Below are 18,633 nucleotides of genomic sequence, written 5' to 3'. Positions count from 1 at the left end.
CCTCCTAGAAGGGCAGCCTGGGCTACAACAAACACTAGAGCAGTGGTTCTCAACCTGCAGCCCAGTCAGCACACAGCTGCAGCCCATGTGACATCCTCAGGGCCATACAGGTAGTATTGGATGTGGCCCACAACGGTAAATAGATTGAGAACCACTGCACTAGAGGATCAAGAGGGGAAAATGAGAGATCAAACTGAACCTCTCTTTCCACCTGACAAGTCCACTCCCTGCACAACAGCAATGCAGTGAAGCATGTGGTTACCTTCTCCTGCAGTTCATGCAGCTGTGTCTCTAGTTTTGCTTTGTCCTCCCGCAGCTGGTTTAGCTCCTGGGTTGTGCTTGTCAGTAGCTCAGAATCTGTGATGGTGAAATGGAACTCAGGAGGGCCTGGGTCTATCTTGCTGCCACCCTGAGACTGGATCTGCTCACGCTGCATCCTTAAAAGAAGCCAGCAGGGTAGTCAAACAACAACAAGTAATAACAATGAGGGAGGCAGCATCAGCTCGGTAAATTACTGTCCACTTGTTTCTGCATATCTGATACCAATGAGAGGTCAAGCCACACACTGAGATGAGTAGGACCAGCCAGAAGCATTCATACTATTCTTTGGCATGTTTCTGCTAACAGAGAGAATAGAGGAACTCAGAGTTCCATCATAGCCAGTGCTTTTCAACCATTACCTACAGTCCTATCTGCTGGGAAAGACAATGGTACATGGTTGTGTTTCAGGGAAGGGCTCTATGAAATGAGAAGGACACAGCATCAAGTATGGAGTAAGTGTTGCATGGAAGGATTATGTAGCATGAGGTAACCCTGGTTAGAAAAATTAAAGTAAGTGCTGTGCATTTATACTGCACCTCTTGTCTATAGAGCTTTACAAAGTTTAGCAAGTGTCTTAATTCACATTTTACATAGTGGGAAACTAAGGAACAAAGAATGCCTGAATTTTGAGAAGAGTCCCAATTTTGGGTACATAAGTTGAGAAGCTTTGCTCCTGATTTTCAAGAGTGTTTAGCAAGTCAAAAACAGAACCCAAGTTTCCAGATCACAAATTCTCTGCTCCAACCACTAGCCTCTGGTTGCCTCTCCACCATTAATGGAGGATGGTGTAGTGTTGCTCTGAAGGACTATAGAGCACAAGTTGTTCTAAGCAGTCCTTCTTATTTGGGTGCTTTAGCGAGATGATGATCTTTCATGGCTACAGAAAAGACTCAAAAGCCCCCTGACCTACCTATAAGCAATCAGCAGGTTTTCATGTGTTTTGATGAGGTTCTGCATACGCTTCTTGTAACTGCGCACAGCTCCAGCCAGCTGCTCCTCCCGAGATTTATGGGCAGCCCGGATGTCCTTCAGCATGCCATCCACAAAGCTCTTCATGTAAGCATGGTCAGCTGGTACTTTGTTGGGCCCCTTAGAAGCATTTGATTTGCTGTCCATATATTCCTTTAAACACAGAGAAGGAAATCAGCTCAAGCAGACTGCTGGACACAGAATGGCTGTTTCCTAAGACACTCAACCAATGTATTAGGGTGTATTCCCTGTCCTGCACAGGAGAACTCATCATCATCAGAATGCTTAACATTTACAGCACTTTCCAATTAGTAAGTCCAATACAAACTTATTACCCTCAGCAAGTGGGGAAAATGAGGCACAGAGACGTTAATGCCTTGGACACACAGTGAGTCAATGGCAGAGGTGAGAATGCTGGCTTCTATTCCTCTGCTCACTCCATTAGGCCACACTATCTCTGACTCCTTGTTTGTTCAGAAGATTACAGAGCTCTATTAGAAACTGAGCTGTTCTTCTTAGCAAAGGTTCCTTTCAGTTGTTCTCTTGATCCATCACCACACTGCAATCTCTTGCAGCTATTGGCAAAGACTGTACTGCTACCTAGGATGGAGAGACTAGCAGATTTCTTCCAAGATATGGCCAATTTTCCTCAATGAACTGTCCTGCAGAATGTACTCAGGGATCAGTGTAGGTCCTATGCCATGAAGTCTAACACTTCTGCAGTGCTCTGAGTCCTCATTGATCCCCTGCAAAACTCGTTGCATGCCAGAGAAGTGTATTCCCATAATAACCTTAGGCCACTCATGTTACAAGATTCTGTGATACAGCAGGAAAGGTGAAGAGGCCATGGATCATGGAGGGTGTCAGTGTTTCCTCCTGGAGGAACAAAGGGAGGATTCTTTTACCACAGACGATGGAGTCAGCACACTGTGAAGCCAAAAGTGGCACAGTCTGGCCTGCTGAGAGAGACTTCCAGGGCACTGGATTTAGAAGCCAATTGAAAAGTAGCCATAATAAATAAAATGAACGTGCAATTAAAATAACTTGACCGACAGAGAGACGTGGCAGAGACTCGGTGATTGTTCTGGGCTGTCACATGGGAAATCTGGGTCAGGCAATGATTTGGGTATTCCTGCCCCCAGACTCGTGGGCTGCAATCAGAATACATGCAGGGTATAGTTAGACTTTCATAAAGAGGGAGAAAAGATCCCATTCTTCAACTCTCCCTAGCAGCCACCTGACAGAGTGGTATTACTCCACTAGCCTGCAGCTCGAAGAGGGAAACAGTAGAGTTTTAAGAGCAGTGGGCAGTGCCCAAATTCAAACGTCTGCATGTAAAACTGGAAGGAATAACTAAACCCAAAGAATGGAAATGCAGATGCCCATACATGGCAGGGATCCTCACCACCAGGTCCTTGATGTACTGAGTAAGACGACAGCGATATTCCTCATTCAGCTCCTTCAGCTGAAGCTGCAGTTGGGAATTCTCAACCTCCACCTCCTTGAGCTGGCTCTGAGAGGTGAGCAGCACCTACAGCACAGGAAGCATACAGTCACCCCAGGGAACCAGGTTCTTCCCTGGGCCTCCTATTGGCCAGCTGAGCTTTAATCACTAGTACTCAATAGGAAAAGGAAGGTTAACCTAGAAATTTTACTCTCAAACAGTCCATTTTCCCAGGAAAAAGTCACTATTAAAAAGCAGGGCATAAGGGACCACATGAGACAGTTCATAAAGGGCAGAGAGGGAGGGAAGATTCTGCTGTCATCCAAGAACAACCCAGGAAATGTTTACTGCACCCATTCCCCAAATATGCTGCCCATCCCCCAAAGAATCTGGGCACCAATTGATTGGCACCTTCCCTCTGGTGATCTCAAAACACTTTACAAGCATTATGGAATGAAGTTTCAGAACCTTGTGAGGGAGGAAATTCTTATTGCCTCTATTTTATAGCTAGGAAAACTGAGGCAGGGAGCTGTTCAATAACTAAAAATTGGACTAAGACTCAGTAACTCATTTATGTGGCTCCTTAGTATTGAGAAACTGAATCTTCCAGGTACTAAAGGGGTTCGTTTATCCAGAAGAATGACAGTTTCTGGCTTTCTAGAGACAGAAGCACAAAACTTAACACATCCATGGAGGATGAGCTGGCCCTGCTCCATAGTGCTATACAAATGTGCTGAACACAGGCGTTTCTCCTTGATATAGTCTGACCCTGCTATCAGAAACAGCAGTCGAGATTGATCAAGCCCTCCTGCAGAATGAGATGCTGACAAGACTTCATGGAGGGGAGACTTCCAGGTCAGAGCCTCACCCATCTTGCTATTGGCTCCAAGTTACTAGTGTATGGTGCTGTACAACCAAAGGAGGAGCTGACAATCTCGGTGAGTCACAGTGTCAGAGGATGGGTCCTAGGGATCTTACCGCTGACTGCTCCACCAGTTTGTGCTGAGTATTGCGAATCACTCTTTTGGCCTGCTGCAGCTCTTTCCCCATTGCCACCCTGCATACACAGAATGGGGGACATGTCACCTTAATCATTGAGGTGCTCTTCCATAAATGGCTGTTCCATTGTCCCAGAATACTGTCCACGCCATTTGGCATACTGTAGTGCTTAAGTTTCAGAGTAACAGCCGTGTTAGTCTGTATTCGCAAAAAGAAAAGGAGTACTTGTGGCACCTTAGAGACTAACCAATTTATTTGAGCATAAGCTTTCGTGAGCTACAGCTCACTTCATCGGATGCATACTGTGGAAAGTGTAGAAGATCTTTTTATATACACACAAAGCATGAAAAAATACCTCCTCCCACCCCACTCTCCTGCTGGTAATAGCTTATCTAAAGTGATCACTCTCCTTACAATGTGTATGATAATCAAGTTGGGCCATTTCCAGCACAAATCCAGGGTTTAACAAGAACGTCTGAGGAGGGGGCGGGGGGTAGGAAAAAACAAGGGAAAATTTCTCCTTGTTTTTTCCTACCCCCCGCCCCCTCCTCAGACGTTCTTGTTAAACCCTGGATTTGTGCTGGAAATGGCCCACCTTGATTATCATACACATTGTAAGGAGAGTGGTCACTTTAGATAAGCTATTACCAGCAGGAGAGTGGGGTGGGAGGAGGTATTTTTTCATGCTTTGTGTGTATATAAAAAGATCTTCTACACTTTCCACAGTATGCATCCGATGAAGTGAGCTGTAGCTCACGACAGCTTATGCTCAAATAAATTGGTTAGTCTCTAAGGTGCCACAAGTACTCCTTTTCTTTTTGTAGTGCTTAAGGCAAGGAACCAATAGTATTGATTAGAGCCAGAAAAAGCACAGGCAGGAGCTATGCACCTGTGCTATCCCACAACTCCATGCAACTTTGCCAATTTATGTCCTCAAGGCTGAGCAACCAAAAAAGCCTGATATCCTGGTACAGGTATCTCCTAAGCAAATATTACAAACTGTGGCCCACTATATGCTGGGCTGAGACCATCAAACTCAGTTCACTTGAAACCAAAGGCAAATTTCATTCCAAGCCAACTAATGTGAAAGGGAGAGCAAAGCCCCTCTAGTCCCAGCCTTTCCCCTAGTATGGGCTGAGCTTCTCAGTCTCTGCCTATTGATGGAAGGAAGAATGATCATATGCTCAAGACACAGGGACTCAGGAGACCTGGGCTCAGTTCATGCTCTGCCACAGATTCTCTGTGTGATCCTGGGCATGTCAGTTAGGCTCCAATTTTCAAAGGGGCATCAAGGATTTAGGGACCCAAATTCCACTGACCTTCAATAGGAGACAGACACCTAAAATCCACAGGGCCCCTTGAGACTTGCAGCCTTTATCTCTGTGCTTTCGGTCTCTCGCTGTAAAATAGGGATGCTATTCAATTCATTCATGTTGGTGAGGCTGAGATATTCCAGTGCGAGGGGCTAGGCAAACAACTCTACTAGGGGGTGGGATGGCCTCAAACACTCACACTCTCTGTTCCAGCTTCTGTTGCTGAGAGTCATACGTTTGCTTCATTTTTTCAATCTCAGTTTTTCTGTGATCCTGGTTTCCAAGCAACTAAAAGACAAGAATGAATGGGGAAGATGAAAGGCATCCTGCAAAGAGAATGACTGAACTGCAGAGAAAGCTCACTGAGAAAGAAAAAATTACCAGTTACCTAAGGGATTGCCACTCGCTGGAATGATACGTGCTAAAGGGGGTGAAGTGAAATGCAGGGGAAAGGGCAGACGGAATAGGGAGCAGCTAATACACTAAAATACAGCTAATACAATAGGAAGGTTGTGTTAAATCTATCCTGGCTGCATAGGTATCATCACACTAAGTGTGGACTCAGATGAGATGTGGATAGGAGAGTCAGATTACCATGAGAAACTAAATGGTTGGTACTGAAGCACTAGTCAATATCACACAAATGATGAGGCAACTGAGGCAAGAGGCTACTCCAGCACAGCATTCTCGGTTTGCTTTATCACCACCACCTCCAGGGGGTTGTCTATGTCCCTAGCAGAGCTCTCAAGATCCCTCTCATTCACACCACCTGTTCAGCCAGGGAATGAAGGCTAATACTCCCTTAACTAGCCAAAGGGGTCACTGTTGAGCAACTTGAGACATCAGCAGAATACACTGCTGGTGTAAGCAGGCACAGCTCACTTGACTTCGGTGATTTCTGTGCTCTTTTTTCCCCAGTGGGATTTCTTGACTTTACAAAGCTTTTGATCCGATCTCCCACAGTATTCTTGCCAGCAAGTTAAAGAAGTATGGGCTGGATGAATGGACTATAAGGTAGATAGAAAGCTGGCTAGATCATCGGGCTCAATGGGTAGTTGGCAGCTGGTATCAAGCAGAGTGCCCCAAGGGTCGGTCCTGGGGCCGGTTTTGTTCAATATCTTTATTAATGATCTGGAGGATGGTGTGGATTGCACCCTCAGCAAGTTCGCAGATGACACTAAACTGGGAGGAGTGGTAGATATTCTGGAGAGTAGGAATAGGATACAGAGGGACCTAGACAAATTAGAGGATTGGGCCAAAAGAAATCTGATGAGGTTCAACAAGGACAAGTGCAGAGTCCTGCACTTAGGACGGAAGAATCCCATGTACTGCTACAGACTAGACACTGAGTGGCTAGGCAGTAGTTGTGCAGAAAAGGACCTAGGGGTTACAGTGGACGAGAAGCTGGATATGAGTCAACAGTGTACCCCTGTTGCCAAGAAGGCAAACGGCATTTTGGGCTGTATAAGTAGGAGCATTACCAGCAGCTCGAGGGATGTAATCATTCCCCTCTATTCGGCATTGGTGTCCAGTTTTGGGCCCCATACTACAAGAAGGATGTGGAAAAATTGGAAAGCATCCAGCGGAGGGCAACAAAAATGATTAGGGGGCTGGAGCACGTGACTTATGAGAGAGGCTGAGAGAACTGGGATTATTTTGTCTGCAGAAGAGAAGAATGAGGGGGGATTTGATAGCTCCTTTCAACTACCTGAAAGGGGATTCCAAAGAGGATTGATCTAGACTGTTCTCAGTGGTACCAGATGACAGAACAAGGAGTAATGGTCTCAAGTTGCAGTGGGAGAGGTTTAGGTTGGATATTAGGAAAAACTTTTTCACTAGGAGGGTGGTGAAGAACTGGAATGAGTTACCTAGGGAGGCGGTGGAATCTCCTTAGAGGTTTTTAAGGTCAAACTTGACAAAACCCTGGCTGGGATGATTTAGTTGGGGATTGGTCCTGCTTTGAGCAGGGGGTTGGACTAGATGACCTCCTGAGGTCCCTTCCAACCCTGTTATTCTATGATTCTGATACTATGTGGATTGATTGTGCAGCTCTCCCAGCTCTGGGGGCAAGAGAATGGGCCAGAGGTTTGAGCCCAAGTCTCTTGCACAGCAGTGCAGAGGTGCTACCACTGAGCCAACCCTTCTGAGAGATTATGGTGAATATGCACTTAGCAGGTAACACAGACCCACTTCCTTTAAAACTCTTGTCTATATCTGCCCAGTGAAAATGGCTGGGGGAAGCTCCCAGCTCCTCCAGTCGCAGCCTCTCCTTGCAGGAGTCACTTTTTAAAACAATGCAAATCCAGTTCTCTAACAAAAACCCAGAGAGAGTACATGCCATTTGGTAACTACACAGCTCTCAAGAAACTAGGTGTAGGCAATTCTCCAAATTCAATCTGACAGATGTTTTGCATGGGGGAAAGGTGAACAGGGAGGATGAGCCCCACACAATAAATAATCAGACGGACACAGCTCAGATACACATGCAGTCTTGCACACTCACATGTCTCTCCAGTTTTCGACGTTCATGTTCAGAGGCAACTATATCTTCTGGCTGATTTAAAAAAACAGAACAGGACAGTGGTCAGATTCTGGTCTCTTAGAATCATAGAATATAAGGGTTGGAAGGGACCTCAGGAGGTCATCTAGTCCAACCCCCTGCTCAAAGCAGGACCAATCCCCAATTTTTGCCCCAGATCCCTAAATGGCCCCCTCAAGGATTGAACTCACAACCCTGGGTTTAGCAGGCCAATGCTCAAACTACTGAGCTATTTCTTCCCTCCTTGGCAGAAGCAAGGAGATCAGACTACCTAGGAGGCCAGACAAGTTCCATACCTTCACTTTCCGGGCAGAGAGGCGGTGGACCACAGCCCGCACCCTTTCCAGCTCGGCCGAGGTTTCATTGGCCAGGGCTTGGGATGGGGAGTAGTTACTCCATGACTGAGGAAGGGAGCTCCTGGTGTTGACCAGGTTTAGTAGCTCTATGCTCAACTCTTCGTTCTTAGCAACCTGCAAAGTAAAACAAGTTTCATTTCTTGAGATTTCCCCTCTCCAGCTCTCAGTGTGTATTATTCAGCATGCACATGCAGTTCTTTATATACACTAAGCATTCACTTTTATCCCTCTGGATAGCAGATTTTTTTCTCTCACTTGTCTGAATATGGTGGTGAACTATTTAATTCTCGTGGAAAGGCAGGACTGGTATCATTGACTAGAACCAGCTAGAGAGAGCAGAGGTGTTGCTGTGTGATATTTTTCCTTACACAGCTCTGCCAATGTCCCTCAATTCTCCCCTGCAGCATCCATGCTATTCCAGTTCTGGAGTCCTCACACAGCTCTGCCAGTGCACCTCATTCAGGACTTGCAGGTCCTCCTGCTAATCCTCTCCCTGACCCCAGCAGCTCTGCCAGTGCCCCTCACTCCTGACCTGCAGTGCCCCTTACTATTCCAGTCCTGGACCTTTCCTAACCAGATTGAATGGTGTTACAAAAAATGGACAGATGTCCTCTAGGATCTAGGCTGATGCCACCCAAGTCATTTAATTTTTGATCTTTATTGTAACTGAACACAGACCTCCAGAAGTAGATGAACCCACAGCACCACCTAACCATTCAGATTCAATGCAGTGCCAGTACACATTTTGGAAGGATAAACATCATCTCAACTAGAAAGGCTCAGTTACAGGGGATCTGGAGTGAATATTGAGGGAATTCATGTCTCAAGGGAGGATTAAATAACAAAACGCTGATGGGGTTTTTGATTGGGGACAAGTTTGAGTAATTGTTACCAATGCGCTGAATCCTGGAGGATGTGACGCTTTGGTAACCTTAGTCATCCATTTCAATAATGGGGATTAAAAGATAGCATATGGTGGGTTGAGGCAGTGATGGGAGCAGAAAAGAGAGACTGACGAATGAGAGATACAGCTGTAAAAGGAACAGAAGGGCTACATGAGATGTTGCTTTATGTGGATAGCTACAGGGAGACAGGACCAGGATTTGCAAAGGGCTATTTTGAGGAAGTTGCACAACCCCCCAGTGACCCTGAAGAACCCCACAGCACCTTCCATAAATCAGGAGAAGTGTTGTATTGATTTAGATGGACTACATGGGCCAAAGGTGTTAATGCAGTCACTGTCCAACATTAAACGGTGTTAAACAAGATCTGGGTTTGGTATACAGAGACCTCAGCCTGCTTAATACCATGGCAAACACCATTAAAAATCCTTTTAACCTTTTGTTAAAGACAAAAAAGAAGGACAAAGAGGTAAAGGGTTCGAAATGTAAAGTATGAAATAAGACTTTCATTGTAACAACATCCCCATTCCCTTTTCCGTTGGAGAGAGGTTTTAAAAGGAATGCCCACCCTCCTGGTCTGACACATTCTTAGATGGTATCTGAGATGGAAATAACTGCACCCTTGGGGCCAAAGAGAAGAAGTTAGTTTAGATGGGCTGGAGCTGTCATTGTTGCTGTTGTTGTTATAATTCAATCCTGTTTCAACCCAGGCAGTGTTCGGGATTCAGCTGGAACTGGAAGAGATGGCGATGTCATCAGGGTCTCTCTCTCTCTGGCCAGTCTGGATATCTCTGAGGACTAGAATGAAGAAGGTCTGGAGTCCCAGGAAACAGTGGGGATGGCAGCTATTATGGTGAAGCTTGCTCCAGTAATCCCTGTCTGTTCTTCTGTACTTTCCTCCCAAAGCCTCTTTCTTCAAGGACCCACAAGGGGTGTGATGGCTGGAATAGCCCATCTCCCCATTTTTTGTCCACCAATTAGGCCTAATATCTGACACATCGATTTTGGTTAATTGATTTCTGGATCCATATTTTCTTGTTTACCAGGCACAGTCCTTGAGCTATGTCAGGAGGCCTTTTGTTTCGGACTAATTCAGTCTTTTTATCTCCCTTTTGCACCTTTCCCCATCATCATTTGTTAGTATTGGGACATCTTATGAATTTATCTTCCTTCGCTGAGTTCACAAGGTAAATTTGTAGGCCCAGTTATCACAATAGAAGTTTCTCCGTCTCCCTTACACAGCAATCCTGAGCCTTTCCGGGTGGATGGCCCAGTGTGTAGCCAGTTTACATGGCCATTTGGGGGCCTGGCAATGGCTGATCTGCATACCGCCAACATCAAAATCCACACACCCACATCTGCAAAGAAGGGTAGGGCTGCGTGCAGGCCACAGATTAACTGATTTGAAAGAGGATTTACAATAAATTTGCTAACAGCCTCAAAATGACTGACTGACATCTTAGAGGATGGACTTTTCCAAAAGGGCCATATGGCTAAAAAGGCCAAGCCAGCCAATCTCATTTCCCTTGGACAGACACAGAGCAATTTGTGAATAGAAACACAGAATTGTTTTCATAATGCTTCCGAGACTCTCCCTGTTATTTACAAGAGCTCACAAATGAGCTCACAGAGATGCTTTTGGGCCAAGAAGCCATGACAACACACTGGCAAATTCACAGACAGCTCATAATTAGAAGAGTGTCAGAGGTTCATTGTGTCCTGAGGAGATCACTGGGGGTTTTGAACCTGAGGCTCCTTTTGAAAAATCTGTACTGAAAAAATAATGAGCAAAAGCCACACATTGTGACTAGTCCCAACTAGCTAATTCAGAATCACTTGCTTCTGGCAGTGAGTCCAGTGGTTAAAGCAGAGGACAGGAAGCCAAGAGACTACTGGTGAAATCTTGGCCCCATTGACTTCAATGAAACCAAGATTTCACCCTAGGTTTCTAATCCTGACTCTGCCACTGACTTGCTGTGTGACTTTTGGAAAATTACTTAATATCTGTGCTACTATTTCCCTAACTGTAAAATGGACCTATTGACACTTACCTACCTTTGTAAAGTGCTCTTAAATCGTTGGATGAATATACTAAGTATTATTACTATACCATTAAAACTCTAATTTAAATTTTAAAGGGACACCGCCAACTTGAAAATCATATTTCCACATGAAAATTGCATACCTCCCATGGGTAAAAGAAACTAAGATTACTAAAAGAAAGTACCCCAAAAAATCCCTCTCCATTCATTCAGTATGTTTATTCTGACAATATTTTATGTCTAGTCAGTTTCACTGTTCTCTTCATGGTCCATTACACATCCTGGTTCATGCACTAACAAATAAGGCTCCTCTGTGAGGAGCTCACATCCATGCTCTTTCCCAGGCCCAATAGGAGGATGTTCTCCAGCAACAGCAAAGTAGAAATTGAAGAGGCAGCAGGCAGGCATGTGCACAGAGGAGGAGGAGGGCAGCATCACTGAGAGCAAAGCCTGCATTGTGAGGAAAACTCAGCAGGTTAGCAGGTCTCACTCACCTCTTGTTCATGTTCTTTGCCCAGGGCCATATAATTGCTTTTCAGAATGATGTACTCATCAGCCAGCTCCTTGCGATTGGTCTCCACAGTGTGCAGGCGTTCCTGTAGGGCATCATGCTCCCCAGTGACCTTCTCATCATGGAGCTCCAACTCCAGAATACGGTTCTCCAGGGTCAGGATCTACAGTGTGCACGAGGCACAATTAGACTCTACAACGGGAACTGGGTGGGGCAGTGTAACATTTCTAGGTTTTCACTTGGCAAAACAGGTTCTCATCAGGCTTAGCACATAAGTGACACAAGTTTGGGAGTGCATTTTAATGCTCATGCAAGTGAAGGGAGAATGACAGCTCTAGCAAGAGACCGGGACAAACTGGGTATTAAGTGCACACCAAAGATTCTAACCCTAGAGTCAGTGTATCTGACAGAGGACGAGTATGAAGAGCAGCAGAGATGGGTTAATGCATACAGACTGTAATGCAGTATTATAGTGTCACATACCATATTTTTCAGTTCAAAGTTCTCTGCCTCATACTGCTCTCTCATTTTGTTTGTCTCGATCTGGAGATCAATGAGGTCCTTAGAAATCTATGAGACACACAAATAAGACTGCATTGTAATCTCAGGTACAGAAATCCACAACAGGAAATTCCAGTCTCCTGAAATTAGGGCCCACAGGACATAAGTGGGGTTTCAGAGACAACGAGAGGTAAGATTTCTTCAAAAAGTTACTTTTGAAATCAGAGATTTTTTACCCTGTAGAATCCGTTCAAGAGACTCTGACTCCCCCTTCACTGCAAAGGTGGTATGTGCCTGTTCCAGTTTGCCAGGGTAATGCCAGACTAGCCAGCCTGACAAGGTGTATGAAAAAGAGAAGCCCTCACATTTATGTTTGCAATCTGTGGGCCAAATCCTACAGTCTTTATTCAGTCCTCACTCAGATAAATGTCCCACTGAAGACAATGGTTGTTCTGCCTGAGCAGTGACTGAATCGGGACTAAGTATGTGGCCAAGAGAAAGCAGGCTAGCCTCCAGCAATGGTCTGGAGCCTCAAGCCTGGTCTACACTACGAGTTTATGTCGGATTTAGAAGCATTAAATCTGAATTAACCCTGCACCCGTCCACACAACGAAGCCATTTTTTAGACATAAAGGGCTCTTAAAACTGATTTCTGTACTCCTCCCCAACGAGGGGATTAGCGCTGAAATCAACATCGCCATTTTGAATTAGGGTTAGTGTGGACGCAATTCAAAGGTATTGGCCTCCGGGAGCTATCCCACAGTGCACCATTGTGACTGTTCTGGACAGCACTCTGAACTTGGATGCACTGGCCAGGTGTACAGGAAAAGCCCTGGAAACTTTTGAATCTCATTTCCTGTTTGGCCAGGCGAGCTCATCAGCACAGGTGACCATGCAGTCCCAGAATCGAAAAAGAGCTCCAGCATGGACCGAACAGGAGGTACTGGATCTGATCGCTGTATGGGGAGAGGAATCCGTGCTATCAGAACTACGTTCCAAAAAACGAAATGCCAAAACTTTTCAAAAAATCTCAGAGGCCATGAGGGACAGAGGCTACAGCAGGAACACAACACAGTGCCGCGTGAAACTTAAGGAGCTCAGACAAGCGTACCAGAAAACCAAAGAATCAAACGGACGCTCCGGGACAGAGCCCCAGACATGCTGCTTCTACGCTGAGCTGCATGCAATTCTAGGGGGGGCCGCCACCACTACCCCATCCTTGTCCGTGGACTCCCATGATGGGGTACTCTCTGCCATGGCTGAGGATTTTGCAGATGGGGAAGATGAGGAGAAGGAGGATGAGCGTGAGGAGAGCACATAGCACACCGTTCTCCCCGACAGCCAGGATCTTTTTATCCTGACCGAAATACCCTCCCAACCCAACGAAGCCAAAGAAGGGACCTCTGGTGAGTGTACCTTTTTAAATATAATACATGTTATAAAAGCAAGCGTTTTTTAATGATTAAGTAACCCTGAGGACTTGGGATGCATTCGTGGCCAGTACAGCTACGGGAAAAGTCTGTTAACGTGTCTGGGGATGGAGTGGAAATCCTCCAGGGACATCTCCATGAAGCTCTCCTGGAGGTACTCTAAAAGCCTTTGCAGAAGGTTTCTGGGGAGAGCAGCCTTATTCCATCCTCCATGGTAGGACACTTTACCACGCCATGCTAGTAGCAAGTAATCTGGCATCATTGCATGACAAAGCCTGGCAGCGTATGGTCCCGGTGTTTGCTGGCATTCAAGCAACATCCGTTCTTTATCTCTCTGTGTTGTCCTCAGGAGAGTGATATTGTTCATGGTAACCTGGTTGAAATAGGGGAATTTGATTAAGGGGACATTCAGAGGTGCCCGTTCCTACTGGGCTGTTTGCCTGTGGCTGAAAAGAAATCCTCCCCACAGTTAGCCATGTGGTGGGAGGGGGTCCATTGGCGCTGAGCTGTTCGTGTTTGGCTAGCAGGGATCTTCCCTGATACCAGCCAGGCGGTGGGGGGAGGGGAAAAGCGATCATCCCAGAGAATTGGATGGGGGGAGGGGGTTGATTTGGTTTCTGCTGCTGCACGTTAACAGGAAAACTGCAGTACTAAATGGCCAACTCAACAGGCTTTCCTTGGTATGGGAAAGGAGGGGGCTGCTGTTATGAATGATGCAGAAGCCGAAAGACTATGCCATACCATGGCCGCCTGCAAGCCGAATTCTGTTGCCCAGCCCTGTGTGTGTGATCTCTAACACCAAAGCCGCAGGCACTCGATATAAGATGCAAAATGCGACCTTGTACCAAAATCACATGTGCTATTTAATGTGAATAGTGTTGTTCACCGTGAAAGAGTATAGCCATTGTTCTGTAAAATGTATCTTTTAAAATACTTCACTCCCTTTTTCTCCTCCAGCAGCTGCAAATGTTTCAAGCCTCCCTCCTCCGTCCCAAAGGCTATGTCAGATAAGGCAGCGAAAAAAACGCACGTGCGATGACATGTTCTCTGAGCTCATGCAGTCATCCGGCACTGACAGACCTGTGTGGAGGGACACAATAGCAGAGTACAGGATGGTGGCCGATGAACGTGAGGAGAGGTGGCGGCAGGAAGATCAGAGGAGGCATGAGGAAACACTGGGGCTACTGCGCGATCAAACAGACATGCTCCGGCGTCTGGTGGAGGTTCATGAACGGCAGCAGGATCACTGTCTGCCACTGCAGCCGCTGTTTAACTGCCCTCCTTCCCCCCGAGTTCCATAGCCTCCTCACCCAGATGCCCAAGAATGCGGGGTGGGAGGCTCCGGGCACCCAACCGCTCCACCCCAGTGGACAGCCCAAGCATCAGAAGGCTGGCATTCAACAAATTTTAAAGTGGTCTTTTCCTTCCCTCCTACCCTCCTCCCACACCCCACCTGGCCTACCTTGTGAGTTATCTTCCTATTTTTGTAATCAATTAGTAAAGAATACATGTTTTTTAAATGATAGTGACTTTATTTCCTTTGCAAGCAAGCTGTGATCGAAGGGGGGAGGACGGGTGGCTTACAGGCAATTTAGAGGCAACCAAGGGGGCAGGTTTTCATCAAGGAGAAACAAACAGAAGTGTCACACAGTACCCTGGCCAGTCATGAAACTGGTTTTCAAAGCTTCTCTGATGCGCACCGCTTCCTGCTGTGCTCTTCTAACTGCCCTGGTGTCTGGGTGCGTGTATTCAGCGGCCAGGCGATTTGCCTCAACCTCCCACCCCGCCATAAACGTCTCCCCCTTACTCTCACAGAGATCGTGGAGCAGCAATAACAATGGGAATATTGGTTTCGCTGAGGTCTGAGCGAGTCAGTAAACTGTGCCAGCGACCCTTTAAATGTCCAAATGCACACTCTACCACCATTCTGCACTTGCTCAGCCTATAGTTGAGCAGCTCCTGACTGCTGTCCAGGGTGCCTGTGTACGGCTTCATGAGCCAGGGCATTAAGGGGTAGACTGGGTCCCCAAGGACAACTATAGGCATTTCAACATCTCCAACAGTTATTTTCTGGTCTGGGAAGTAAATCCTTTCCTGCAGCGGTTTAAACAGACCAGAGTTCCTGAAGACGCGAGCGTCATGAACCTTTCCCGGCCAACCCACGTTGTTGTTGGTGAAATGTCCCTTGTCATCCACCAGTGCTTGCAGCACCATTGAAAAGTACCCCTTGTGGTTTACGTACTGGCTGCCCTGGTGGTCCGGTCCCAAGATAAAGATATGCATTCTGTCTGTAGCCCCACCACAGTTAGGGAATCCCATTGCAGCAAAGCCATCCACTATGACCTGCACATTTCCCAGACTCACTACCTTTGATAGCAGCAGCTCAATGATTGCGTTGGCTACTTGCATCACAGCAGCCCCCACAGTAGATTTGCCCACTCCAAATTGATTCCCGACTGACTGGTAGCTGTCTGGCGTTACAAGCTTCCACAGGGCTATTGCCACTCGCTTCTCAACGGTGAGGGCTGCTCTCATCTTGGTATTCTGGCGCTTCAGGGCAGGGGAAAGCAAGTCACAAAGTTCCATGAAAGTGCCCTTACGCATGCAAAAGTTTCGGAGCCACTGGGAATCATCCCAGACCCGCAACACTATGCGGTCCCACCAGTCTGTGCTTGTTTCCCGAGCCCAGAATCAGCGTTCCACGGCATGAGCCTGCCCCATTAACACCATGATCTCCAAATTGCAGGGGAACGTGATTTTAGAGAAAAGTGTGTTCATGTCCTCATCACCGCGCTGCTGTTGCCTCCTCGCGTGGTTTTTCAGGTGCTGGTTCTGCATACACTGCACGATAGTGCGCGAGGTGTTTACAATGGTCATAACTGCTGTAGTGAGCTGAACGGGCTCCATGCTTGCTGTGCTATGGCGTCTGCTTGGGCAATCCAGGGAAAAGGGCGCAAAACGATTGTTTGCCGTTGGTCTGGCGGAACGAGGGGCGACTGACAACGTGGCTTACAGGGTTGGCTTACAGGGAATTAAAATCAACAAAGGGGGTGGCTTTGCGAGAAACAGAATGGCCCCCTCAAGGATAGAACTCAAAATCTCAAGGATAGAACTCAAAACTGGGTTTAGCAGGCCGTTGATTTTACGGAGGGAAGGAGGAGAAAATGAATACAAAACAAATTTGGTCTATTTCTTGTTTTGACCACTTCATCTATCTTTCTACATTTTGCTGGCAGCAGACTGTGCATGACGACTGCTAGCCATCATCATCTCCTGGGTGCTCGGCAGAAGACGGTGCAGTATGACTGCTGGCCATCGTCTTCTGCTGGCTGCTGATTAAAAGACAGTGCACTGCCGGTAGGACTGAATCGCCATGAGACGAAACTTAAAAGGGAAATGACCTGGCTGAGTCACTCCCATGTTTGCCCAGGCGCCCCTGACCTCATCGAGGTCGGTTAAAAGAGCAGCCAGGACTACATCGACGACAGCTATCTGTCATACTGCACTGTCTGCTGCCAAAAGTCAATAAACTGCTGCTGTGTAGCAATGCAGTACCGCGTCTGCCAGCACCCAGGAGACATACGGTGATGGTTAGCTGAGCGGGCTCCATGCTTGCCGCGGTATGGCGTCTGCACAGGTAACCAAGAAAAAAGGTGTAAAACGATTGTCTGCCCTTGCTTTCACGGAGGGAGGGAGGGAAGGGGGGGCCTGATGATATGTACCCAGAACCACGTGCGACAATGTTTTAGCCCCATCAGGCATTGGGATTTCTACCCAGAATTCAAATGGGTGGCAGAGACTGCGGGAACTGTGGGATAGCTACCCACAGTGCAACGCTCCGGAAGTCGATGGTTGCCTCGGTACTATGGACACACTCCGCCGACTACATGTACTTAGAGCATTTGTGGGGACACACACAATTGATTGTATGAAAATGCTTTCTACAAAACTGACTTCTATAAATTCGACCTAATTTCGTAGTGTAGACAAGGCCTCAGTTAAAGTTCAGGGACTGCCATTGAGGCGAACACTTCAGTGTTACTGGTTATGCCAACAGGCCTAGACCAAAAATATAAGCACAAAAGAGATCTGCAAGCAGACATGCCTCTTGTGATCTGAGCACCAGCTTATTATGGAGGCACTGACCACAGCTCCATAGATAAGGCTGAGAAGAGTTTTGCACCTTAATATTAAAATATGCTGATGCGGAGACACATCAGCTGAGAACTGTGGAGATGCCAAAGACTGGATTCCCTCATAACCCCAAAGAGGAAGAGTATAAAGGACAAGTAAAAACTTTGAGATTAAGTGATACACATTCTGAGACGTCTCAGCCTTTTCCAGAAGGAAGTGATGTGCAATAGTGGCTATCTGGAAGCTGACATTGTGCACCAGTCCTAGCCTTCCCCAGCAGAAGTAACTATAATGAATAAAAACGAGGAGTCCTTGTGGCACCTTAGAGACTAACACATTTATTTGGGCATAAGCTTTCATGGGCTAGAACCCACTTCATCAGATGGTTCTAGCCCACGAAAGCTTATGCCCAAATAAATTTGTTAGTCTCTAAGGTGCCACAAGGACTCCTCAATTTTTTTGCTGATACAGACTAACACGGCTACCACTGAAACCTATACGGAATAAGTAGAGTAGCCCTGGCTGTTGGGGAGTGCACATGTTTTTATAGACCTTCAGGGAGAATATCTTTACATTTCCCAAGGATTCTACATACCCATATATTTCTGGGCTCAGTGGGGTTCAACAGCTCAAGTATCTCCAGCTCCCAAGATGCATACATTACCTTAAGTTTCTCCTCCTCGCTGAAGACCAATCTGGATGACAAATCCATTTTGGAACCAGCCAGATTCCCCATCTTCTCCTGCAGTTCTCCAAGCTTTGTGTACAGTCTTTCGTTCCTATCCTGCAGCTGCACCTGGGTACACAAAACAACGTCAGTGACTCCCTATACTGAGCAGAAACAAGATCTTCTCCCCCATGCACAGCACTGCACAGATAGGCAGGTTGGGGGAAGGGAAGAACAAACAGCTTACATGATAAGAAAACACAGCTTTCTGCATACAGTGGCTTTAACAGATTGGAAAGGGAGTTGTCAGTTGCCATTTTCATCCTGCAATTAGGATCAAGTTTTCAAAATACCTGACTCAGTATGCAGGAAAGGCACTGAAGACAAATTTGCATTTCACACTTACGTTTTCATTGGTGAGGCACTGGACCTGTTCTCGGAGGGTTCCTATGCTCTCACTCTCCATGGCACTCCTAACGTCCATGTGTTCATACAGTCGGTGCTG

At 46.6% G+C, this 18,633-nt stretch overlaps 1 protein-coding gene across 1 annotated transcript in view; it reads right to left on the bottom strand.

Annotated features, from left to right (window-relative positions):
* Nucleotides 1-18,633, bottom strand: part of CCDC78 (coiled-coil domain containing 78) — a 27,422-nt gene extending 8,789 nt beyond the window's left edge. Inside the window, exons 1-11 of the mRNA XM_074965836.1 lie at nucleotides 18,535-18,633; nucleotides 18,126-18,257; nucleotides 11,880-11,966; nucleotides 11,380-11,559; nucleotides 7,882-8,055; nucleotides 7,550-7,600; nucleotides 5,246-5,334; nucleotides 3,713-3,791; nucleotides 2,696-2,821; nucleotides 1,232-1,443; nucleotides 263-437 (exon numbers count right to left, since the gene is read on the bottom strand). Of these exons, the coding sequence (XP_074821937.1) occupies nucleotides 263-437; nucleotides 1,232-1,443; nucleotides 2,696-2,821; nucleotides 3,713-3,791; nucleotides 5,246-5,334; nucleotides 7,550-7,600; nucleotides 7,882-8,055; nucleotides 11,380-11,559; nucleotides 11,880-11,966; nucleotides 18,126-18,257; nucleotides 18,535-18,612 (1,383 nt within the window). The 5' untranslated portion in view covers nucleotides 18,613-18,633. The remainder of the gene's footprint in view (nucleotides 1-262; nucleotides 438-1,231; nucleotides 1,444-2,695; nucleotides 2,822-3,712; nucleotides 3,792-5,245; nucleotides 5,335-7,549; nucleotides 7,601-7,881; nucleotides 8,056-11,379; nucleotides 11,560-11,879; nucleotides 11,967-18,125; nucleotides 18,258-18,534) is intronic.

Source organism: Natator depressus, chromosome 10 (genome assembly GCF_965152275.1).
Source record: "Natator depressus isolate rNatDep1 chromosome 10, rNatDep2.hap1, whole genome shotgun sequence".
NCBI classification, from domain to species: domain Eukaryota; kingdom Metazoa; phylum Chordata; order Testudines; family Cheloniidae; genus Natator; species Natator depressus.
The sequence above is the reverse complement of the archived record's forward strand: the minus strand, read 5'-3'. Positions and strand labels throughout refer to the sequence as shown.